The sequence below is a fragment of the Castor canadensis genome, chromosome 4 (assembly GCF_047511655.1).
Source record: "Castor canadensis chromosome 4, mCasCan1.hap1v2, whole genome shotgun sequence".
NCBI classification, from domain to species: Eukaryota; Metazoa; Chordata; class Mammalia; order Rodentia; family Castoridae; genus Castor; species Castor canadensis.
Window position 1 is genome coordinate 73,147,061 of NC_133389.1, and position 25,689 is coordinate 73,172,749.

The 25,689-nt window shown below is 43.0% G+C and overlaps 2 protein-coding genes and 1 non-coding gene across 6 annotated transcripts; 1 reads left to right on the plus strand and 2 right to left on the minus strand.

Moving 5' to 3' along the window:
* Positions 1-5,223: 5,223 nt before the first annotated feature.
* Trnae-uuc (transfer RNA glutamic acid (anticodon UUC)) lies at positions 5,224-5,295 on the minus strand. Its single transcript has one exon. It is a non-coding gene; the product is annotated as a tRNA-Glu (tRNA).
* Positions 5,296-6,340: 1,045 nt separating this feature from the next.
* Vma22 (vacuolar ATPase assembly factor VMA22) lies at positions 6,341-10,077 on the minus strand. 4 transcript variants are annotated; one of them, XM_074070434.1, is made up of 6 exons: positions 9,828-10,077; positions 9,654-9,757; positions 9,484-9,566; positions 8,763-8,894; positions 8,244-8,365; positions 6,341-7,500 (listed from the first exon to the last, which is right to left on the minus strand). In XM_074070434.1, the coding sequence occupies exons 1-6, from the start codon at positions 9,936-9,938 to the stop codon at positions 7,477-7,479; spliced, it is 576 nt and encodes a 191-aa protein (XP_073926535.1). In that variant the 5' UTR covers positions 9,939-10,077; the 3' UTR covers positions 6,341-7,476. The 4 variants fall into 4 exon arrangements, with proteins under 4 accessions (XP_073926535.1, XP_020012260.1, XP_073926536.1 ...); XM_074070435.1 differs by lacking the exon at positions 6,341-7,500 and adding an exon at positions 7,507-8,097; XM_020156671.2 differs by lacking the exon at positions 8,244-8,365.
* Positions 10,078-10,111: 34 nt separating this feature from the next.
* Imp4 (IMP U3 small nucleolar ribonucleoprotein 4) lies at positions 10,112-17,441 on the plus strand. Its single transcript, XM_074070433.1, has 9 exons — positions 10,112-10,697; positions 10,796-10,904; positions 13,124-13,207; positions 13,772-13,881; positions 13,959-14,091; positions 14,173-14,327; positions 14,399-14,493; positions 14,609-14,682; positions 14,772-17,441. The coding sequence occupies exons 1-9, from the start codon at positions 10,695-10,697 to the stop codon at positions 14,882-14,884; spliced, it is 876 nt and encodes a 291-aa protein (XP_073926534.1). The 5' UTR covers positions 10,112-10,694; the 3' UTR covers positions 14,885-17,441.
* The last annotated feature ends 8,248 nt before the right edge of the window (positions 17,442-25,689 follow it).

Here is a 25,689-nt window from a genome sequence, read left to right on the forward strand (position 1 = left end):
AAGATTGGTTCTGGCAAAGAATTTTCCTCCACACTTAGCTTATTCATAGTTTCCAAAATTTTTTCAGTTGCCTTCACATCAGCTCTCAGATTCACAATTCACTTTCACATTATGTAATAAGTATTGATTTCCATGCTGCTTAGCCCACCAGAGTTAACAGTAAATTCATCACAGTAGATCCAAAGTTTTCTTTCAATATTTCTAAGAAACATTTTATTCTGGCCATGATCTTGGTGCTTGGAGGGATGCACTTCTAGTCACCAATTGAGACCATTAAGAAATTTAACCACATTTGATATATGCCCTTTTCAAAACTGCATCAGTCTCATTACCTTCACTAGAAAAGATTTGTTAACAGCTCTGTCACTTAGTTCTTCTTCTTCAAAATTATGGCATGCTTAAATGGCAAGCCATAAACATCAGTGATTTCCATCTTTGTAATCCTTAATCACTTTTAATGTCATTTCCAGATCATTCACTTGGCCTGGCCTCCTCCTAGTGTATTACAAGTGCATTTTATATGGCTAGGAGCCATGATGAACAAAACAACATTAGATCAAATCAAACACAAGGGAAAATCATGTAATTAGCAGCATCAGTAAACAGGAGATTGCCGCCAACATAAGCTGCTGTTCAGTTTTATAGAAAACTTTAAAAAATAGTTACAAGGAGAACCTGTTAAAATAAAGATAAAATGTATCATATACCAAATTCATAAGCCATTAACATAGTCATTATCAAATATTACATACTATATATGTGTGTTGCTATACTTTTATATTAGGTTTTCTTACACCAGCATCATTACAAACAAGTGAGTAATGTGTTACATTGGATGTTATGACAGCTGCGCTGCAACTAGGAGGTAGAAAATTTTCAACTCCATCATAGATTTATGGAGCCACCATTATGCCACTGACCAAAATATTGTTATGGGTACATGCCTATATTCTAAGACAGACAAAGGAATCCTAAAACCTAACACAAAAACCCTAAAATTAATTATCTTTCATACAATATTCAGATCTATAGGATATATTACGGAAGTTAGCTTTATATAATTTTCTTACAACTAGAGCAAGAATACTAACATTAATCTCTTAAATATTTTCACATTACAGTTATTTGTTTGCTATAGTTTTCAGTCTTTTTTCATTCACTACTTGACTTTAAATTATTCAACTTGTATATATACTTGTTTATGGTCAATACCAACTGATTTTTATTAGGAACTTCAGAATGGCAGGAAAGGGTCTGTCTACTTTATATTTGATGTTCTGGAATAGGACTTTACATATCTCAAAATCATAGAAATATCACTTCATAAAACATGGTGTTTTCTTTTGATAAACATCCACAATAACGAAACTCTGCTCAAAGCATCTGCCTTACTATATAAAACCACTTCTAATACAGAATTCTGCTACAATTGCAACTTTAAAAACAAAAACTGTCCTGTAATTGTTCTAGATCCAAGAGTAAATACATCTTTTTAGGTTTCTTTTGTACTCAGGAAATTAGATGCTACCCTTTTCAATACTCTCGGGAACATCATCCTGATGGTAATGGAAATCTGCATATTATCAGTGATGTGAGTAGGGACTATAGACTTTACACTCTGATTGCCTTCCTTCTGACCATTTGTTCCTCCTGCCCTTAATATGCTGGAAACTTTCTCTCTGGAATGAATGCTATCTCTTCATCTGGCTGCATCCTCATATTATACTTCTTTTTCATGGGTACCACTGACATCTTCTCTTCCATGACCACTGACAGGTGCCTTGCTATCTTTCATACGCTGATGCACCCCACCATCATGACAATTTCACTCTGTATCAGAATGAGGAGCTGCTACACGTTGTGTGGCTTTTTAACCTCCTCTGGTCTGCTCACCTAATCTTTCAACTCCCATTTTGTTATCCCAATAAGACTGATCACCCCTCATAAAAACTGTCCTGTAGGCCTTCTCTGTCCACTGTAATCATCTGTGCCATGTACAACTCAGCCCTCATTTTCCCAACCTTCCTCTTTATCACCAGCTCTTGGGCCTCAGTGATTAGAGCTGTGTTCAGGGTCTCCTCAGCAGAATGTCAGAGAAGACAGGAGAAGAAAGGATACCGAGGAGTAAAGGGATTAGAGTACAGTACATATATGTATAAGACAGTGTAAAGAAACTCACCATACACTGTTTGAAAAGTGGGGAATGGGACCGTGGTAGAGGGGCTGAACTTGTTGAATGTGCATTGTATATAAAACATGTCAGAATTATCACAGCGAAGCCCATTGTATTATCAATTACATTAATTCAAAAACAAAATTAAACATGTGTTCAAACCCCAGTCCCACTAAAAAAATTTTAATTTTAAAAAGACACATCCAGGAAGCAAAAACAATATGAGTACTTCCCTTTCACTCCCCAAATGTGCTTAAGACAAAGCCTTCTTTTCTGAACTCCCTAATAGTATGTGGGGGAGGGGGAATAATAGACATTAAGCATCTTGATTTTTGTATATAACTCTTTAAGTAAAAATAGGCAGTAGTTTCTACATAATTATTTTTCAAATGCTGTGTTTTTACACCTTTGCTCTACTCCTAAAACATTGTTATGGTGAATTCTGTTAAAGCCAACCAAACATCTGATAGCCAGAAATAAGATTGTCATTTTGGAGCTAATGTTTTGGGGGAGGCAAGAATTTGAGAGATAATTCAATGAACAGCCCCAGTTCTCTAAGATACAATGCAGCTGTAAGTAAAAGAGAATTATAAATGTAAGTATCAAGTGCCACTATTCTGTATTTTTTTTTTCTTTTTGGAGGCACTGGAGTTTGAAGTCAGCGCCTTGTGCTTGGTAGGAAGGTGGTCTATCACTTGAGCCAAGTCACCAGGCCTTTTTGCCTTAGATGTGTTTTGAATAGGGTCTTATGTTTATGCCTAGGTTGACCTGGACTGTGATCCTCCCATTTACTCTTCTTGAATAGCTGAAATGACAGGTATGTGCCACAACAGCCCAATTTTTTATTAGATGATACAAGCTCTCTGAAATTTTTTGCCTAGATTGGCCTCAAAGAACCTAAATCTACCCAGTCTCTACCTCCTGAGTAGCTAGGATTATAAATAAGAGCCACTGTGCTCAGCCAAGTGTCAGTATTCTTTGTCAATGTTGACATAACAATAGATGATAGATAGAAAGTCAGTTTTTCCTATCTGAAGAGACCTTAGCTAAATACCACAGAGCTCAAATATTTGGAAAGATTTTTTTGGTTTGGTTCTTTTTTGGTACTAGGGCTTGAACTTAGGGCCTCATGTTTGCTAGGCAGGTGCACTACCACATGAGCCACTCCACCAGCCCTTTGTTTTTGTTTTCATTTGGGTAGTGTAAGTTTAGGCTCAAATGGGTCCCATATCAAATAAGTAACAACTGCCTAGCCTTGAGACAATTCATGATTAATTGATCCTAGAAAAATATGTGCCCCTTGATCTGGCCTCTAACCTTTATGGGATTAATTGAACAAACAGTCCCCAGAAGGACAAAGGAATAATAAGTACATGAAGAAATGTTCAACATCCTTAGTCATAAAGGAAATGCAAATCAAAACTACACTGAAATTCTACCTAACTCCAAGTCAGATTGACTATCATCAGGAAAAAAAAAAATCAAATGCTGGTGGAATTGTGTGAGTAAAAGGACCCCTCATACACTGTTGGTAGAAATGTAAATTAGTGCAATCACTGTGGAAATCAGTATGGAAGTTCATCAAAAAACTAAAAATAGACCTAGCTTATGACCCTACTACAGTCTTAGGCGTAATATACAAAGAAGTGTAAGCCAACCTACAAAGTACAACTGTACACCCATGTGTATCACAGCACTATTCATAATAGCCAAACAATGGGACAAGACTAGGTGTCCATCAACTGATGAATGAATAAAGAAAATGTGTTATTTATACCTTCCGCCATAAAGATGAATGAAATGATGTTGTTTTGCAGGAAAATGTATGGAACTAGAGATCATCAAGTTGAGCAAGATAAGTCAAGCTCAAGAAGCTAAATATCAAATACTTTTGCACATATACAGAATGTAGACCAAAAATGATAATAAAAAACAATAATAATGGGTCACAATATAAGAGGAGACTTGCCTGAGTTTGGGGGTCAGCAGGAAAGGGGACTGGGAAAGGCAAGAGTCTGGGGAAGGAACAGATCAAGTACATTACATAGATATGAACGGATGAAGATAGCATAATGAAACCCACTAAATACTGTTCAAAAACGAGGAGAAGGAGGGTTAAGGGAGCATAATAGAGGGAGTGCAATTGATCATGAATACATTGTACCCATCTATGGAAACAACACAATGAAACCCCCTTTGTATAATCACTGTACTCTAATAAAAATAATCTTCCTGGATTATCAAAAGGAACTAGCAAACGAAAAGGGATAGAAAACTGAGGAAGGCACTTGCTAACTGGATGTTTGTAGGTTTGGTTCTTTGTTTGATAGAAAGTGTGTATTTACTGGCCCCAGAGAGTGCCCTATACAAGTTTGAGTTTTGGCTCACATCTGTAATCCCAGCACTTGGGAGGCAGTGGCAGGAGGTTCCTGAGTTCAAAATCAGCTTGGGAGGCATAGGGAAAACCTGTCTCAAAAAAAAGAAAGAAGTTTGAAGTTGGTTGGTTCTGGGCTTGAGCCCAGAATGATACGATGAGGAAAAAAGATCCCTATCACTGGGCCAAACAAGACCAACAAAACGTCAACAAGGTTAACTCTTGCTGTTGCAGGCTCAGTTTCTCCCTCTGAGCAGTTCTTTCCTATGGAGGCACCAACTGCCAGGCCTCCGCTATTACCCCTCCCACTCCCCTCCCTCCCACCCTGTCTTGCACCCCTCATCTCTGCTCCCCCTCCACTCCCCCACCCACGTTTTCATTCTCTTCCTTTATCTACTCAAGGAGGAGCAGGGGACAGAGCCGGCGGGAGAACCCTGCTCTCCACTAAGGAAATTGACAATAACTTTGAAACTTTTAAATATTACTTAATAGTTCCATATTTATAGTATTTAATGGTCACTTCTATCAAAACACAGAACCATAGGGACCAAAGTTCTCTGTTTCAGTTTCTCCAGATTTAAATAGAAAAGGAGAGGATATTACCAATTTGAGCTGAAGTATTATAATGGCAAAAAGCCAAAATTCTGGCTAATATTTCCTACTAGAAAAAGACACATTCCCATACCGGGAGTCGAACCCGGGCCGCCTGGGTGAAAACCAGGAATCCTAACCGCTAGACCATATGGGAACAGTCTTAAAGCCCTTTCTCTTTTTTGTATTCGTGACATGAGTCAGCCCATCCGGCAGCCCCACCCCCAAACAGGATGAACTGATGTTAGCCCCACCCTCTGTCCTGACTGCGGCTGCGCCAGCTTTCGTGGGCCAACCCCTTCCTGCGTGCTCTGGGCGGGGAATGGAACGGCATCTTCCGGGAGTGTCGGGGTACTGCACTGGAGCAGAAGTTAATGGCGCTTCGCTGAGCGTTTTTTGTCTTCACCACTTCCGTAAGCAGAGAAATGCAGTGTCACCCACCTCTGCGGAGTACATCACCCCTAAAAACCGACTGCACAGTAAACGAACGCCTTTGCCGGTCTGACCTGCGACTTCCAACTGGTAAAATACACAGCTGGGATTGGAGGTCCACATAATCTCTCTTCCTCTAGGAATAATTTGTGGTCAAAGCAATAACCGGGTGCTTTCTTCCTCTTACTGACTTCATTTCACTTTGATGGTAGGATTTTAAGAAACCCAACCTTTAAAGAGCGGGGCGGGAGGGCAAATCCTTTTCCTCTGGTCTCAGGGTTATTCCACAGGCTAGTGACTGGGAAATGAATCTAAACATGGCCAAAAAGCGACCTTCACCCCTCACCCCTACCCCACCTCACCCACAAAACAAGGACAAATCTGTCCTACCGGCATTAAAGCAAAATGGCTCGACTTAAAATGTATGATGCCAGTGTACTGAAGGCAATAAGACACTTGGAATATGCGAAAGAAAAAGTTGACAGAATCCGGAGTAGAGTGGAGTGCCCTACACTGAACGTGGACACAAATAGAAAGCCCTGGTGCAGGACTCCATACCCCACCTGAAACCACAGAAGTTCGTGAAAGCGCTGGAAAATTCCCTTGTCATTGTCAATTACAACACCAACTCCTAAAGTCATGTAACAGCTGATAAACGCAACTGTACTTAAAATTTAAAAAACACGAGCTGTGGGATGGTTAAGGGAGGGGGCGGGGGGGAGGGGGCGGGGGGAGGGGGTAGAAATAAAAAACAAAGAACACGAGCTTGGTTATGATTACTATAGCTTTCACTTTATTAACTATTCAATTCTGTGTCACTCAATTGTTTTATAATAAAAACTTTGAAAACAACACCATTAAAAGACAAACTGGGAAGAAATACATCTCATAAACAAAGGATTACATTCCACCAAACAGAAAGAGCCCCTAGAAATTGCTAACAAGGCAACAACCCAGTAGAAAAGTGAAACAAGGTCAGAGGTCTTAAAATAGAAATACAACTAATCCTTCAACAAATGAAGAAGCTGAGCCTTACCTCTGATATAATAAAGGCAGCTTTTTGAAACCTGGAAGGTCCCTTAGAAATCCCCTGAAAACCCAGGTCATATTTTTTACTTCCTGGCTTAGACCTAAAGGCTTCCATCTACTCAGGTGTTTTATTGGTGGTGGTTTGGGGGTTTTAATTTTGTTTTTGTTTTTTTGGTTTTGCCTTTTTTTTTTTTTAGACACTATGTTGCCCACCTAGGGGGTTTGACCTCCCTCATGCCCAAGTTCACCCTCTCAAGTGATGCTCATGCTTTAGCAGCCCAGATAGCTGGGACTACAGGCATAAACTACCACACCCAACAAGGTATATTTTTATTGATTAAAATCATACTGTCCTTATCTTTCAGCATGGCCTTTTCTTTTATCCACATTAGTTTCAAGGATCTGGTGACCCTGTAGCTCTCCCTCTTGTCCTGTCCTGCCACTGTTCATCCAATGTTCATCATCCAGGAACACCACAGTTGACTAATACGAGTTTTTTTCAATTGTTCATTAACATGAACAGCCCCGTACCTGTCCCAAGGGAGGAGATCCTATGAGAAAACGGGCATAGAAAAGTTTCACAGAAGTGGCTTTCAACGTTACTCAGTTTACCTCTTCAAACTTCATACCTCACAAAGCCAGAAACTTGCAGACCAAGAATATTTTAAGGAGGAAGTATTAGATGGGCCAGGAGTAGGGGGAGGGGCTGTTTGTGAAGGAAGAAGTCCTGGTATAAGGCTGTCACATTTGAGAACAGATGTGTCGGTGCCCTCCTCTGTGGATACAGATCACACAGCCCCATGCTCAAGCCGCTTAAGTTTTTCCTGGAGTCCCCGGAGCTGGCTTCGACCCTGGTCAATGCGGGTCTGGAGGCTGGCTATATCTGCTGCCAGCTGCAGGCCTGGGGCAAAGACAGAGAATGTCACCATGGTATTATGTTGTGACACATCACCCAGGAGGCCATGGACCCCTTAAGAAGTTTCCAGGGGCGCTAGACCTCTCTGACCTCCATACTCTTCCTAAAATGTTCCAGGGATGGCCATGCATTGACTGCACCCACACCTTCTTCAGGTCTTTGCCTCCTCAGATTTCCTTGACTACCTTTATCACCCATGAGGGATCATAGATCATAACACCATCTCATGGCCTCATTTCCTTCCTCCTTCCATCATTACCCTCCTTTTCACTTTTACTGTTTTTACCTGCTCCCCCTCTACCTTTTACCTTTGCTCCTAAGAGTGATCCACATTCTGGATCCATCTCTAGGTGACTTTTTCCAATACTCTGCCATCCATTCCTCCACATCACACAGTCCTCAGTCTTCAGCCTCCCACGCCACAGCTGGACTAATCACGTATCTCATTACTCCCTATAGGAAACACTTTCTTCCCTGGTTTCTGGAACACCCCCAACCTGTGAGTGCTGTTCCTCAGTCTCCTCTCCAGCACCTCCTGTCCATTCCCACAGGACCTCTGCTGGTCTCATCTCAGCTTTAATCCTGCATGTGTTAACAACTTGGAAAATTAAACTCCAGTACTCTGCAGTGGACTCCCAAATCTTTCTCTAGTCCAGGCCTCTCCCAAACTCCAGAGGCATGTGCCTGACCACCCAGACACACAAGAAGTCATCCACACCCACACTCACCTTCCAACTTCTCCTTAGCTGCTCCCCTGCAGCCTGTCCATTCCAAGTGAGGGCAGCTCCATCCTCCCAAGATGGAGTTCCATGGACACATGGGCTTCCCTGGACTCCTTCTTCCCTTAACCCTGCATTCAAGCTGTTAGCAAATGCTAGGGCTTCCACTTCCAAAACATATGCAAGTTCCCACTGTTTACCTCACCTCCACTTCTTCTACTTGCATCTCACACCTAACTGCTCCCGGCATCCAATTCCTCCCTCTGCCTTCCAGTCCGTTTTCTCCAGAAAATAAACATTCCACGAAGGGAATGTATGTTTTCTGCTGTATCCCTGACAGCTAGCATGAAGGTAGAATGCTGTCAAAAGCCAGTATATGCTTTTGGAAAAAAACAAGGTATGCAACAAAAGGTTAAATGGAGAAAACTTGCAAAACCCTAATGTGGTGTAAGTGCTTAAGTGCTCTTCACAGGTGGAGGGCTGGAATTTAGCCCAAGGTTACATGGTCAACTGGCAGAGTTCGCTCACCATCTCGGAAGCTGGCTTGGGCCTGCCGTAGACTATGAGGAACCAGGATTCCAAACCAGTGCAGGGGGTCCTGTGGGACTGCAGAGGACTCTGGCTCTGGGGTCTTCATGGGGCCTTTACGCCTGCGTAGAGCTGGGAAGAAAGGTTAGTGGAAACTGGGATCTTACTATCCAACGTTTTACTGTCTTGATGACAATGTTGTGCTTAATTTGAGCTCACCATTCTGGAAAACACTTAAGGTTAGAAAATCTCCCAACTTTTATGTTTGTGGAAATAGCACCACCCTTGCCCTTACAGTTCAAATGACACTCTTCCTTCTGACTCCCACAAGGCCCACAGATGACACTGTTTGACCCTAACAAGGCCACACCCTGACCGTGCCAATTTTGCCAGAAGATGCTGAAAGACCTAACACGGATCTTCAAACTCTCTGCTCTTTAAGGAATGATTAACTGATATTAGAATATTCCTCCAAAATTGCTAGACACAGAGATGAACGTTTTCTTTTTAGCTTACTGAGAAGGCCCTTCATTTCAAAAGCATCCCACCGTAAAGCAACCCCCTGTAACTTCTCTAATCCTCCCTAAAGTCTTAACATTCTGCTCTTCAACTTAGGGGTGCTCTATTGCCCCAGCCCGAATACAATCATCTCAACTATTCTGTGTGCTCTGTCTTTGACATTGGGATGGGATGGGGTTCTGACACAGGAAGGGATTCTCACCTGCCTCGCGGGGCCCCACCTCCTCTGGGGTCTGGGCATCAGCTCTGACAACCCTGAACGTCTGGATTCCGTCCTGGGCCTCGCTGAAGGACAAGAAGGTACGATGGCCCTTTTACTGCCCGGGCCTGGGCCCCGCCCGCCCACCCGCTACACCATTGCAGGTTCCTCACCTGGCGCGCACGCAGACCTGGGGCTCCATGTGGGAGGCATACTGCAGGGGCCCTACCGACTTGGCACCCATGGCGTAGCGGGCCTTGGCGAGCGAGAGCCATCCCTGAGAAGAGAGCACAGGGTTGAGATTCAGCTTACATCTGGGTGCCCTCCCTCCCGCCCCAGGCGCCCACCTCCTCCACTCGGGCGTTCAGTGCCGCCCGTTTCGCCTCCAGCTCCTCCAGGTCCCCGAGAAGCTGCAGAAATAGCGAGTCCAGCTCCGCCCGCAGGTCCGGTGCTGCCATCTGCCAGCCACACTTGGGTGTCAGTTGGGCCCAGACCCCGGCCTAGGACGACTCCTTCCAAGTCGCCCAATCACCACTAGGCGCGCCTGCATAACAGCCAATCGGTGCCCGAGACTCGCCTTTAAGGGGCGTTCTTAATCGTGGTCCAACGGTTTCAAGGGCACTACTGAGTGAATCAGTTAACCGGCAGTCCCCTGCTGGAGTCAGTGGCGAAAAATTGGTGTCTCCGATTAGCACTAGAGGATCAGCCTGGTTCCGCATTGCTTCCAGAAGCGGATGAATTCTAGAAGTCGGCTACCACTGTGACAATGTAGGTATAGCAAGGCTGTATGGCAACCATTTTGATTAAGGAGTGGCGACTTTAAACTTAACTCTAGAAGGAGCCGGAAGGCAACCAATCATTCGTTGTGCTGCTTTTACGTTTGACCGCTTGGAGCAATTGTAGCTGTTTCAGCTGCTCACCACCTTAAAATCAAAATCCTACGCTGGGATAACTTGAAGCCCTAGGCGAACTCCTTATTAACGTCTGCTGAAAGCCACGTGACATTCTCAATCTTGTTTACTGGTCGTAAAATCAAGAACCGGTAGCCTTGCGACGCCCTCCGCTGTTCGCCATCTTAACATCGGGCACTGTTGTCAGCAATCGACTGTAGTGAAGCCTCTGGCGGCCTTCTTGGTTGAGGGCGGAAGCGAGGAATCTGTTGGGCCAGCGCGGTCCGCCTGGCTTCGTACACTCACGTGGAAGCGGTGCTCGTAATGGTAGGAAGGGTGTCGGAGCTCCTGCTGTAGGGGTGGGATGGCGGAGGGTTGTGGTCCCAGGGGCTCAAGGCCAGGTAGTGATGTGGCCTGTGTCCCAGCTTCGCCGGGAGGCGCGCCTGCGGCGCGAGTACCTGTACCGAAAGGCCCGCGAGGAGGCGCAGCGATCCGCCCACGAGAGGAAGGAGAAGGTTCGGCGCGCTCTAGAAGGTACGGCTGCTGGGCCCGCGTGTGTGTGCGTGGGGTCCTACTGGATTGCGAATGTGCCTTCTATTTGATGACATTAATTACTTGTCACTTATGCTTCCCTCTCCAAGTTTTACAGCTTGCCGGTTGACTTGATAGTATGTCTAGTTCTTAACAAGTTTTAAGACTTAGTGTCTTACAGAGGACCCCCCCCCCGCCCCCGTTCCTGCGCACGCGCCCTTGGTGCGTGTTTTTCGAATGGCCTTCCGAGCAGTTACAAAAAATCCTCGATCTTTTAAGCACTATTATTTGTGTGCCCCAGCGTTTTTAAACGTTGTTGTGTGTAGAACTTAATTTTATTTACGCCATGAGCTTTGAATCCAATTTTTTACTCCGTACTTCCATTTGCCACATTAATGAAGATCCTGTGACACAAGCCTGATTGAAAATTTCGTATTATCCTTATTTTGTTTGTTTTTGAGTCCTTGGAGCTTTGTGATTAGATTCACTTTGATGTTCCTAAGTGAACATCATATTTTGTAAAGTATGTGCGGTGTTTGTAGGAGTTAAGAAGCATGTTAAGAGTCTTGAACCAACCTCTTACCTTAAGAAATTAAAAATAATACATTTAAAAAATGAACCATTTGTTTGCCATTCTTTATGTACGTATTACACCTGCTTGTATCCCTAAATCACAATGGTCAAGTTTTAGTTCTAAAGGTAGAATTAGGTAGTATATGTTTATTTTGCAGCTGTTTTTTCTTCAGCATCGTGTATAAGATCATTCAAGCCTAGTGGGAAGCCCCTTTGAGTGATGTGTCCCAAGGTCTCCCTATTTTCCTATGGAATGATGAGCTTATTTTCAGTTGGTGGTACTGTAAGCCTGCCTTCGATTTATTACACGTGGTTTGGATTAAGCATGTTCAAAAAAATTTTTTTTAAATCAAAAGAAATTTCAAAAAATGTTTAATTTAGCATGCATCACACAGCTCAGTGGATGCCGAGAAGCTCTCATTCAGTCCCGCATTGTCATCAGTTGTGTTGAAGGCATTACGTGATCAGCTGAGTGTTTCTGTTCTTTTAATTTTGTGTAAACCAGCCTCCCAGAAAGCAAATGGTACCCAAGAAGAAATTAAAAGTTATGGTAATCCTCCTAAGCAAAAAAAAGGCACATAATGTGCTTAATTTAAGAGATAAAGCAAAAATTTTAGGTTTATAGAAAGGTGGCATGTCTTCAACAAAAGTTGGATGCAATATGGGAAAAATGAATCAAGCATCTGCAATACAGTGATGAGCTCTGTGCATCCTAAGCATTCACTTTTTCTCAATAATAGGCACCTTGGAACCAATCATACACCAATGAAAACAAACACAAGGTGTTTACTGTAGTTAGGAAGAGTGCTGCTGTAAACCTTTTCCATAAGTTCTACTTAGACAGCAAGACAGGGCCCCCTGGGCTGCTCAGGTTGAGTTACATACTCCACAGTGGCCCTACCACAGTCGACTAAGGCCAAGCACTTGAAACTTCTGTGAGTCTTCATTAGCAGTTTTCTTGTCTGAAGACAAGGTGGCAATTCTACCGTTCTACAGCAGTCTGGTTTTTCTTTTGTTTTGTTTTGTTTTTTTAAATAAAAATGTTTCTTTTATGATGCTGCAGATGAAAATCAGGGCTTCACACGTGCTAGGCAAGCATTCCACGATTGAACTATATCCCAAACCTAAATTTTTTTTTTTTAATTTAATACATACTAGCCTGGGCACCGGTAGCTCACACTTGTATTCCTAGCTACTCAGGAGGTAGAGGTCAGGAGGATCCAGCCTCAGCAAATAGTTCCTGAGATCCTGTCTCAAAAATTCCAAATACAAGGGGTGACAGAGTAATTCAGGCAGTAGAGTGTATACCTAGCAAGACTGATGCCCTGAGTTCAAACCCCTGTACCACCTAAGCAAAAATATTAGTAATACATATATGTGGTAAAGTATTTTAGAAAATGAAGTCCACAGCAAAAGGTTGGCAGGTCAATAGGAAGAAGCCGTGATACATTCCTGTATACACTTGGAGGAGGCTGAAGCAGGAGAATCTTGAGACCCCATCTAAAAAATAATTAAATAATGAAATTGGTTTGTCATTTCCCTCCCTCTATTGCCTCTGCTCAGAAAGTTGTCTTTCCATTACATTTGTACAGGCTTATAAGCTACAGAATGTTATATAAATTGAAAGCTACTCTGTCTTCCACCTACAGAAAACCGTCTGATTCCCACCGAGTTACGCCGAGAAGCTTTGGCCTTACAGGGGTCCCTGGAATTCGATGATGCCGGTGGTGAAGGTACCCATGTAGTCTTCCCAACACTGAAGTGACTTCTCTGACACCTAGTCTCCATGTTCTTCTCACACACAACTGGCACTTTTCCAACCGAGGGAAGTATTCACAACTACTCTTAGAACTGTTCCAGCCTCATGTCTGCATAGATGCCACCAGAAGGACCTCCTTGGGTCACACAGATCCAATTACACAACAATAGTGTTCTACTTATTCTCTGGTTTGTTTCTTCATTAATTGTCTCCCGCAGTGGGACGTCTGCCACTACAGTACAGTATTCCTAACACTTAGCACATCACTGGCACCAAAATGTCTCATTTGTTACATTATTTAACAAATGGGAAAGGAGTTTATCACCTGTGGTCTTAGATCAGACTTTTGAAAACATAGAAATTACATTCCTCACTTCCACCTATGCTTGGTAGATAGTGGGCTGGTGGCTGCCCTCTCAGCTATTGTGGGTGTGGTGCATTTCTGTCATTAAGGTTTCCTCAGGCCAACTTGGTTGCTCTCGGTTAGCATTTAACTCATAAGACAATGTCACCTTCTTGTTTCTCATGCTCCTGACAGGTGTAACAAGCCACGTAGATGATGAATATCGATGGGCAGGGGTGGAGGATCCCAAGGTCATGATCACTACCTCCCGAGACCCCAGTTCCCGCCTGAAGATGTTTGCAAAGGTACCAGTGGGCAGGGAGTGGGAGGTGCCCAAGATCAGTGTCCCCAGTCCTGATTGTACACTATGTTCCATGTGCAGGAGCTGAAGCTGGTGTTCCCAGGTGCCCAGCGCATGAACCGAGGCCATCATGAGGTGGGGGCCTTAGTGCGAGCTTGCAAAGCCAATGGGGTCACCGACCTCTTGGTTGTCCATGAGCATCGAGGCACACCTGGTGAGGCTAGTGGGAGGAAGAAGGGGCCAGGGATGGACTGAAGGCAGACTGGGTGTCTGACAACCTGCCTGGTTCCCACAGTGGGGCTTATTGTCAGCCACCTGCCCTTTGGCCCTACTGCTTACTTCACACTCTGCAACGTGGTCATGCGGCACGATATCCCCAACCTGGGCACCATGTCTGAGGCTAAGCCTCACCTCATCACACATGGCTTTTCCTCGAGGCTGGGCAAGCGGGTAAGTGTAGAGTCCTTCGGGAGAGGGCTGGAGGCCATGTCACGCCTTCGACACTCCCCTTTGTTTCCCAGGTCTCTGATATCCTCCGATACCTGTTCCCTGTGCCCAAAGATGATAGTCACCGAGTCATCACATTTGCAAACCAGGATGACTACATCTCATTCCGGTGGGTCCATGGGTTAGGCTTGGGATGGTGTCATGACATTTGTGTCCCATGTACTGCTGTGGTTGACCCACAGCTGCTCCTAACTCACATCCCTGTCTTGGTTCCCTCTCCCCAGGCATCATGTCTACAAAAAAACAGACCACCGAAATGTGGAGCTGACCGAGGTCGGGCCTCGCTTTGAACTGAAGTGTGAGTTTGAGGCTTTATCCCATCCCTGGGAGAGGTAAAAGATGGGAGACTGCTGTGTAGGTGACGACATCCCTGTCTCCTGTCCCCAGTGTACATGATTCGCCTGGGCACACTGGAACAAGAGGCCACAGCAGATGTGGAATGGCGTTGGCACCCATATACCAACACTGCACGCAAGAGGGTCTTCCTGAGTGCTGAGTGAACCTGCTGGCCAGTCAAAATGTAAATGTGAAACCTGGCAGTATCAGAGAGAGAACCATCAAGTCTGGACTGGAGGTCCCCAAATAAATCCTCTGTATCACCTACCTGCCTCTGACTGGTCAGAATGGACCCATTGTTTGGTCAAGCCTGAAGGACAAAGCCCATAGAGTCTCCTTCAGTGGAGGGACATAGTGATTGTGGAACATTCAAGCCTGGTGTTGACGGAGAGGTTAATATAATTCCTTCTGAATCTGGGCATGATGGTATCTGCCTATAATCCCAGCATTCTGGAAGCTGAGACAGGAGGATTGTGAGTTCCAGCCTGGCTACATAGCAAGACCCTCCTTGTCTCAAAAAAAAAAAACTAACACCCCCCCCCCAAAAGATATGATGCAAATGTTCCCCTTAAGAGTCAAGCTGTATGAGTTCTTATTGGGGGTAAATGCAGTCAGGCTGTGACAGCTATGCTGTGCCAATCCCATAAGCAGACCCCATAAGTAAGCATGAGCCTGAGTTGTCCAGTCTGGCTTGGTAGTCAACAGTATCCCTCCCCTGGCCTACGCAAAAAGGTGCAGCTTCCCTCCTTTCACTAGAGACTGAACTGATGGGCCACCCACGATGAGTGGGTTATTCACATCAAACGGAGTGCAGCCCAAAGACGTGGAGTCTCCCTCTACCCCCAGCCCTCAGGCAACCTCAGCCCCTCTCTCCCCACATCCCCTGTGTGTCCCCTGGTTTTATGCAGAGTGGCTGTCAAGGCCCTAAGGACACTCATGTTTACAGAGGGGAGTGGTGACAAAAAGTCCATCACAGGTAGGAGGAGGCATGTGAGGAAATAGAGCAGGACAGGCCTCTGCATGGTGTCCTGAAAGTTGAGTGATGGTATGAGGTAGCAGAAGCTATCAGGATGACTCCTACAAAGGCTCTGAAACCAGTGAGAGAGGACTTGAGAAAAGGGGAGCAGGGGACCCACTTAGGCCTGTTTTGGAAAGACTGAAACAGAACTTGTGACTTTTAGCCACATCAATGTGAATCTAGTTCTTTTTGCAGGTCCTTTGTTGTGTGTGTAAATTACAGACATTTAAAAACATAGAAACATAGAATAGAATAGTGTCCTCTGTTCATTTCCTGTGGTTGCCATAATGAATACCACAAACCAAGAGGTTTAAAAGAAATTTATTAGAGGTGCCAGCTCACTCCCAAGGCTGGGGATGGGGATCCGTTACTTGTTTGCTCCAAGCAATCTTCTGCCTCAGCCTCCAGGTAGCTGGGGCTACAGGTGTGTATCACTAGGCCTGGCTGTTGCTTTGCTTTTTATAATTTGAGCACTGAAGATTCACTTAGAGTGGGGTTTGGCACTGAGGGACCACTTCAGCCAGGGACTGACAAGAAGTAAGCAAGATGGGAACAGATGACATTTATTGGCCTCCACTGTGTAAAAGAAGCCTTTAGACTCCTCAGTAACTGAACATGCTTATATTCACCAGCTGTGGAAGAATTTAAAGGCCATTAGAAACACTTGATTGAATGTGTTGAGCCCCAGAGGGTTGTGATGAGGTGGGTCTGATCATGGTGATTCTTAGGGATATTTGGCCCCTCATGCTGCACTGGTGGGCAGACCCCTGGATAAAGGTTTTGCTGAAGGCAGTTTGGTAGGAGTTTTTAGTATTTAAAATGTGTCTACCTTTCCAACTCTGCAAAGAATTGAGAGACAAGACCAATTATTACCAGTACACTTAAAACCAAGTCATTATAGTGTTTAATGGATATTCTTAATTTTTTTGTGAGAGATGACCTCTTCCAGCTCCATGAAACAAAAATGCATTTGCAGTTTCAGTTGAAAATGAATAAAGGAGCTGAGTGGATTTGCTCCTGCCTGTAATCCCAGCTATTTGAGAGGTGGAGGCATAAATAGGAGCATCAGGTTTCATGCTGGCCTAGGCCAAAAAAAACCCTACCTGGGAAATAACTGAGGCAAAAAGGGCTGGGGACATGTCTCAAGTAGAGTATCTACCCAGGCTCCCAGTACTCTCAAAAAGGAAATAAACAGAGATGAGAAAAAACAGCAGTCAGTGATTTGGTCAGATGGGTTTTTTGTTGTAGGAGCACTTAATTCCTACTGTATCTTGTGTAGTATGTAAGGACAAAACAGTTACATTTTATAGTAATTCAAAACCAAGGTTGCTAGCAGCATTTTTCTGTTGTGCCATTAATATAAAGTCCCATTAAATGTAGTTAACACAGAAAATACCAAACAGGAAGCTGTTGGAAAAGAGCCATGTTTCACCTCTTGGCTTGACCACTGTCACCCTGGCTAGACATTGTGGGTTTTAAGACCTTAACTGCTGGGCACTTGGCTTGGCCTCTTGGATTCCTGACATCTAGCATATGACTCTCTCTTCAGTACCATTTGTTTGTCTCAGAAATAACAGAGAAGAATGTTTAATCACTGAACACAAGGAACTGTTGACATTTTGGTGTATAACATGCCAGGTTTTATATGCATGTGTATACTTTTAATTTGTATTTTTATCAAAAATGAAGCCATCTTCTGTCTACTACTTGAATCAGCTTGTTCCATAACACAAGTTTTTTTGTGCCATTAAATATTGCCCTTCTTAAAAAAAAATAAAGTGTAGCTCTGTAGTGGCTCATACCTGTGACCCAGCTTTGGCCAGCCCCAGACGAAAGGAGATAACCCGGTTTGAAAAATATACTGAAGCAAAAAGGGTTAGGGATATGGCTTGTCTGGAAGGCCCTGAGTTCAAAATCCAGTATTAGATAAAAACTTAAATGTGGCGCTCAGTGGTAGAGCATTTACCTAGCATGCATGAGGCCTCCAGGTTCCATCCCCAGCACCAAAATAATAAAATGTTCTACTTGGGTCTCAGCCCTAAGATCAGTTACTAAGATGCAGCTGGGGACAGTTTGGAAATATTTAACCTAAATGTGTGTGTGTAGGGGCATTTAGCAAGGCTGAGAAGTAATAGTAGTTGAAACAGGCAGGTTGGGGTGGAAAGAAGGTGTCCATAAGCTTTGCAGGCACAGCTCCAGTGAGAATCAGGTTTTGGATGATCCAGCTGAAGGGATGCTTTGTTACTATTAGGCAAACAGTACTTGAATGGCTCAGAAATGTGAAGAACAGAGGAGGAAATAAGAAAAGACCCCAAGGAGAATGCCCTTGTGCACTGTGTGGCTAATTCTTAAGTGTCGGGATTCTTCTCAATTTCAGGAAAATTGTCAAAGGGAACATCCAAGCAGGGAGCAGTGGAATAAATTATATAAATTACTAAAGTTATAAAAAAAGGGCTAACTAAAGTTATGGCTTTACTGGGGGATTTTTTTTCAGAGACAAATGCTGAAGTATTTGGGAAACACAAGTCTGGTACTTCAGAGAGAAAAATATAGCTAAAGCAAAACACTGTCAAATCTAGGCAATACAGGGGTTGTGTGTGTTGTACACTATTCATAAAAAGGAAGTAAGAGTGATTCAATGTGCCTTTCCTTAGTAAAATGACATTTTTTGCTTCAAATAAAAATAATCAACTAGAAAGTTCTAGGTGAAGACATGGTAACCTGTTAGTGGTAGGTAGAAGTCACCTAAGAGTTAAGGCCAGGTAGTGATGGGATGTTTATTTCATGTCTAGTGTGTGAAAGTTTTAGGGATGATAAAATGCTAATTTGTGACCTATCTCCTAAAAAGGTAAAGATTGAAACACAATGTGAAGTGCATTAGGCAGAGGTATATGTCTCACTAAGATGGCCATAGTAAGTACCTTTCCTTCCATTCTGTTTTTTTTCCTAGGGGACATTGCTAGAAGTGGAATTTCTGGTCCAAGGAGATATTTAAGACTTTTAATACTTAATATCTGAATGTTTATGACCTGAGACATTTTCTCCATGAGATTGTCAAAGATGAAAAAGTTGAACCTTGGTTAGTAATGGTGTGGGGGGACTGAGCTTTGTAACAGGTGCAGAACTTTAGAGGAAAATAAAACAACAGTTCTCTAAAAGTTCTTCCTCACATCTACTCTGATTCATTGGACAGACTGCTAGGATTGGGCCTGAGGGTCTCACTTCAGCAGCATTGTGTAGCAGCAAAAGAAGAGAAACAGCAAGACTGCAGTTGCACAGATCATGGTATGCCCCAGAGTAGGAAACTATACTGCTGATGAATTAATCTATGTATATTATTTTTACATATTTATAAATATAAAAAGTTGTATATCCTAATGTATACAACTTGATGAGTTTAGAAATAAGTGTACATTCCTGAAATCATCATCACAACCTATGCCACTATCATCTCCTAATGTTTCCTCCCATCTGTTTATTATTTTATATGATATGAATACTTAAACTCTACCCTTGACTTTTTTTTTTTTTTTTTTTTTGGTGGCACTGGGGCTTGGACTCAGGGCCTCACCCTGGCTAGGTAGACACTCTTAACACTTGAGCCACTCCACCAGCCCTCTTTTGTGATGGGTTTTATTAAGATAGGATCTCGAGAACTATTTGCTCAGGGCTTGCCAAACCGTGATCCTTCTGATCGCTGCCTCCTGAGTAGCTGGGATTACAGGCATGAGCCACTGGTGCCCAGCCTTGGCATATTTTTAAGTATACAATACAGTATTATTAACTATAAGTGCCATGCTTTACAGTATACTTAGGACTCTAAGGACTTATGTTGCACATCTGAAACATTGTACCATTTGACCAACAGCTCCTGTTTTCCCTCCCCCCAGACCTCTATCAACCACTAAGTGTGACTGTTTATATTATTCATATGAGTGATGTTATGAACTATTTTCCTGTGTTTGGCTTATTCCCCTTAGTATAATATCCTCAAGGTTCATCAGTGTTACAAATGATGGGTGCTTTTATTTTTTAAAAATGTGGTTTGTATATTTAAATTTTTTTTATCCATTATTCATCACTGGACTCTTTTAAGTTGTTTCATTATCTTGGTTATTGTGGCCAATGCTACAGTGAGCATAAGATTATAACCATCTCTTCAAGATAGGGATTTCATTATCCTTGACTGTATACCCAGAAGTGAGATTGCCAGATTATATGGTAGTTCTATTTTTAATTTTTTGAGAAACCATCCTGTTTTCCATACAGGCTCTACTAATTTCCATTTCCACCAACAGTGAACAAGAGTTCCTTTTTCTCCACATGCTTGTCAACATTTTTTATCTTTTTTTCTTTAGATAATAACCATCCTAACAGATGTGAGATATCTAATTATGCCTTAGATTTGCATTTCCCTGATGATGGTGATGTTGAACATCTTTTCATAAACCTGTGGACCATTTATATGTTTTCTTTGGAGAAATGTCTGTTCAAGTCCTTTGCCCATTTTTTAAATCAAGTGTTTGTTTCTCTGGTGTTCAGTTGTTTGTGGTTTTGTTTTTTTTTTTTTTTTAAATAGTTCTGTGGTTTGAATGTTTGTATCCCTCTCAAGTTCATGTGTTGAAACCCAACCACCAAGGTCATGGGGCCCTGGGAAGGTGAGTAGATTGCAAGAGCTCTGTACTCATGAACAGGATTAGTCCCCTTAAGGAAAGAGGCCTGAAATAGCACACTCCCATGTTGCACCCAATGAGGGCACAACTAGAAAGCGCCATCCATGAACTAGGAAGCGCCATCCATGAACTAGGAAGCGCCATCCATGAACTAGGAAGTGGTCACTCACCAGACAATCTGCTAGCACCTTGATCTTGGACTTCCCAGCCTGTAGAACTGTGAACAGTAATTTTCCACTGTTTATAATCAGAAAATGGTATCATAGCAGCACAAACCTGATTTTTTTCCCATTTGGTACATGAGGCATTGAGATGGTCTTTGACATAGATGTTAAATAAAAGAAGCATGATGTGTAAAAAGCTCCCAGTGCAGAGGTGTGGGGAGGGCCTGACACTCTTGTATGAACCACATTATCTCCAGATGGAGGGATACCTAGCTGGTATACTGGGAATGCAGTGAGGAGGGAAACTCTTAAATGTTACTGTGGATAAACATTTCACTTACCACAGTAAGCTGCCTTCTGGGTTCTTTACTTCACTTTTGTTGGAGTATGGGGTGCACTTGGATTTTTTTCTCTTTATACTAAAGTAAGTGTAAAGTAACACATCCTCATGTTCAAAAATCTGTGCACAGTGAAAAATAAATCACTTTCACGTATCATATACATCATTCTCCACTCACCCACTGGACATACATTGCAAGACACCCAGTGAATGCCTGAAACCGCAGATAATACTGAACTGTCTATTTCTTCCTATGCTTCTAAAGTTTTATTTATAAATTATAAATTAGGCACAATAAGAAACTAATAATAAATGTCATAATAATTATGTAAATACGGTTTTACTCTTCAAATATCTCAGTATTGTACTCACCCTTCTTCACTGAGGATAACAAACTACAGGTGTATGGGCTACTGCTCGGGTATTTGTTATAGCAGTTAAACTTTTTCAATAGGAGAGGTACGGTGTTATACACACCCTTCTGGACTTGCCATCTTTTTCTTTAATGATAACTTTAGGATACCTTGCATAGACTCCAGGACGTGGATCTGCCTCCCATCATGACTGCACGATCAGATGGTTTCCTGTTCTTATTACTACAAACATTGTTTCAAGAACATCATTGAACATACCTCTGCATTCTTATGTATCTGATGAGTAAAACCTACAAGTGGAATTATGTCTGTAAAGAGATAGGAGAGGTTGTGTCTGTTTCCAGGGCCTTTATCAGATGTGAATGTTGCTTCCATGTCAATACTGGGCATTATCAGACTTACTAGCCTTTGCCAACCTCTAGGTACCAAGTGTTTCCCCAGATGAGTTTGTGTTTCTTTAATTATGCAGAGGTTGTGCATCTTTTCAAATGTTTATTGATCACTTTTTGTGTGTTGGTTTGCATGTCTTCGTGACTACTCACTTTCTGTATAGAAACGTTTGTTTGCCTATGCATTCACTGATGGCTTTAACTATATTAGTTGTGGGACATTCCAAACATAAGAGTAGAGAAGCAGTTCTCAGTTGAGCCTGACCTACTCCCTACATCCACTCTATCACTTCATCCATAAATATTTCCATTTTTATCTCTAAAAGATAAGTGCTTTAAAAAAAACAAATCATCACACCTAGAATTACCAAGTTGTTCCTTTAAATTATCAAGTATCCAGTTAGTGTTCACTATTCCCCCTTCCCCCATTTTTGGCATTACTGAGGTTTAAACTTGGGACTTCACAAATGCTAGCTAGCCACCCTTCCCCTTGACCCAAGCCTCCAACCCTCCTTACTCATTATTATACTCTGATTGAAATAAGATCCAAATTAGGTCCATCCATTGCAAGTGGTTAGCAAGATTTTTGGTTTTCTTGGTTCTGGTGGTACTGAGGTTTGGACTCAGGGCCTCATGCTTGCTAGGCAGGCACATTACCACTTCAGCCACTGCACCAACTCTTTTTTTATGTGTGTTGGGTATTTCTGAGATAGGGTCTATTTGCCCCAAAATGACCTTGAACCTCAATCCTTCTAATCTCTGCCTCCCAAGTAGCTAGGATTACAGGTGTGAGCCCTGGGGCCCAGCTAGGTTTTTTGTTTTGTTTTAATACACCTTTATTGGTGAAATTCACTCATTTAAACTACACAAGTTGGAGCTAGAATGGTGTTACACCCCAGTAATCCCAGATATGGGGGAGGCAGGTAGATGAGGTAGGAGGATCTTGAGTTGGAGCCCAGCCTGGGCAACATAGGAAGAGCCCATCTCAAAAAAAAAAAAAAAGTATATGATTCAGTGGGTTTTTTTAGTCATATAGGGTTGTGCAAACTTTCACCACAATCTAATTTTTGTCCATTTCTCCCCACACCAAGAGAAACCTGATACCCACCAGTTGTCACTCCCCAGCCTCCTCCAAAATAGCCATAGCCTCTAGCAACCACTGTTCTACCTTTGGTCTCCACAGGCTTGCCTTTTTTGGACATTTCATATAAGTGCAATCATCCAATGAGGGTTCCCTCCCCACGCTAGTACTGGGGTTTAAATTCAAGGCCTCTTGCTTGCTAGGCAGGCGCTCTACCACTTAAACCTTGCCCAGCCCTTTTTGCTTTAGTTATTTATTGGATAGGGTCTAGACCACAAACTACGATCCTCTTACCCATGTCTCCCTGGTAGGTGAGATTACAAGTGTGTATCATGTCTGACTTCACAATGTTGTCTTTTCTGACTAGCTTCTTTCACCTAGCACAGTGTTTTCAAAGTCAGTTTTGTAACTTGTGCCATTACTTCATTTCTTTTTATTGCCCAATAATATTCCATTATATGTATGTATGTGTATATATATATATATATATATATATAATACAGTTCATGAAATTTGCCTTTTTTTCTTTGCAATTTATTCAATTGGGAATCTAGTTTATTTTCCACAGTCTAGATGTTTCTGATCTTATCACAGTATGTTACTTAATATTTTCATGTTATTTATATTTTTTCTGAATTAAAGTTTAGATCTAGAGCCTCAATCCGGTACACATTAATTTTGGGGATGGGGACGTGTGCTTGAATACTTGATGAGGTATTGTGTTCTTTCACCAGAAATGTCTAGGTATTATTTTTGTGATGTTAGCAGGTAATATCATTACTTAGCTCTATTAATTCATTATGGGTTTCACACTCCATGCCTACTTCTCTAGAAATGAATTGCATTATAGTTTCAAAACCATGACTGCTTCTTTGTAAAAATGATGCATATATGCAAGTGTGTGTGTCTTTCAACTAGCTGCCTCATTACATTTTTGCTAAAATCCTTACAGGATTTTTTTCATATGATTTTCTAGAAGTTTTTAGATGATAATGTCATATGCCAGTTGGTGTTTCTGACAGACGCGTTCACTTTTCTGGTCAGTAGGAGCTGGGAAAGTGCCTCATTACAGGAATCTTCCTTGGACATTTACACTTACCCAAGTTTGGAGATCCACTGTTTCTCTCTGGTGTTACAGTTGAGCGGCAGATGCCACAAGACAGATTTGGGCCTCCCTTTGGTTGTCCATGACACTGCAGGCTTTGCATTTAGGGACCACAGAAAGCCCTTAGGTTTGCAGGACCCTAATCAGCCTCAGTTAAAAATAATACAACTAGCTAGTGTTTTCTAAATAAAGCACCACACAGAGGAAGTGTGCTGAGGCTGGGGTAAAATCAGGTGTAATTGCTTCAGGCCAAGGAAGCAGATGCCTGACCGTCTTTGTCATTCAGAGCCCCCCACATTTTGCCAAGGAGTTTATGGGAGCACTTGTCTGCCTCCAAGGGAAATGTCACACTGGTACTCCACCCTGGAAAGGTGGCCAATGTAGGGAGGAAGTTGGTATGTGTATTTTAAAGACGCCATTTTTTTTTAAGATGGGGGAAAGGACATACCCCTCTCTTCCCAAGATTTCCCCTTCCTGAAGCAGAATTGCAGGGCAGGTATTAAGGGCAGAAACCTGACCTCCACAGAATGGGGCTTTGAAGACTAGCAAGGAGCCAAAAAGGTAGGGTATCTTTCTCCCTAAGTTGTGTTCCCACAATCCTGAGCTGCTGATCCTTTCCTGAGGAGGGCCCAAAGGGATCCTGATTCTGAACACTAAAACCTGGAACCCCTGAAAACCCCAGCAAAAATGTCTAAGAGGCACTAAGCTCACAAGACACTGCTAAACGAAAGCTCCTGCTTGCAGCTAGAAAGGACCATTCTTTTGCTTGGTGAATGTCAGACTTGTGAATGGACAAATGGGACAGCTCACTCAGCCTGAAGGTTTTTAACAGTGAAGCAATGGGGGGAAATTAGCATTTCTTCTTTTTTTGGACTAGCAAGAGGGAAGCGAGATCAGTACTATACACCAGGGAGGTCAGTAATCTCAATCTCGCCACAAGTTTCCTGGGTTAAGGTGGTGTCTGCCAAGTTTTTCCATTGTATTTTCCTTTTGCAACATTAGCACAAGATGGGTTCCTGTGCAAGCATCCCCAGGCACCCAGTCACTAGCTGCTGAGCAGCCCATGCAGCAAGCTCTGAATTAAGGGTGCCAGCTGCTCATTGCAGGGGACCACTGCCACCAGGAGCAATTTCCATTCCAAGAACACAGTTTGCATTCCTGGAAGAAGGGAGAGGGGGCAGGCCAGGACCACTGCCAGAGCTTTCTGGAATCTTCCTATCTTCAACCCACCCTGAACTGAGCAGGCCAGGAGCACTAAGATTTTTGGGGAGATGTGGAAGGACAGGCAGACTGATGGGTCTAACAATGAGAAGGGTCATGGAGTAAGGATTGATGTGTGTACAGAAAGACATAACTGGTAGCATGAATTGTGGATATAATTTCAGCCACTGAATGTTCAAAGGCCACAAGGTAGTATCTGGCCAGTTCCCACACAGGCAAGCAGAAAGGCATCTCCCAATAGATTGTTCCCTCAGCCAACCAACCAGATAGATTTCAGGGAAATGGACTGGATAGCCAAACAAAGAAAAATTCTTGGACAAATGGGAAAACCCCAGCCTGACATCCAGATAGGCCTGTGGCCAGAAGGAAATACATAGTGCACCCCCTTCCAGCTGACTGTAAAATGGACCCCAGCCAAGCATAAGACAGAGCCCCTACCCCCAAATAGACATTACCCAGTTGGCTTTCAGCTGGACAGACAGACCTCAACCTATGAGAAAGATCCCTTAGCAGCATCCTGCCTTCTGGACAGACATCCTGCCAAGCCTCCCCAGTTGGAGAGACAGATTCTCTTCTCTACTTGGACAGATCTCTAGCTAGCAAG

Bases quoted from the DNA above. Each gene is read 5' to 3' on its own strand.
- Imp4 (XM_074070433.1), top strand. The intron at 10,905-13,123 runs GTACGGCTGCTG...TTCCACCTACAG, and splicing joins GGTTCGGCGCGCTCTAGAAG to AAAACCGTCTGATTCCCACC. The intron at 14,494-14,608 runs GTGGGTCCATGG...CCCTCTCCCCAG, and splicing joins GATGACTACATCTCATTCCG to GCATCATGTCTACAAAAAAA.
- Vma22 (XM_074070434.1), bottom strand. From the start codon at position 9,938: ATGGCAGCACCGGACCTGCGGGCGGAGCTGGACTCGCTATTTCTGCAG. The intron at 9,567-9,653 runs GTGAGGAACCTG...CTTGTCCTTCAG, and splicing joins CAGGTCTGCGTGCGCGCCAG to CGAGGCCCAGGACGGAATCC. The intron at 7,501-8,243 runs GTGAGTGTGGGT...TCTTTGCCCCAG, and splicing joins AGCTAAGGAGAAGTTGGAAG to GCCTGCAGCTGGCAGCAGAT.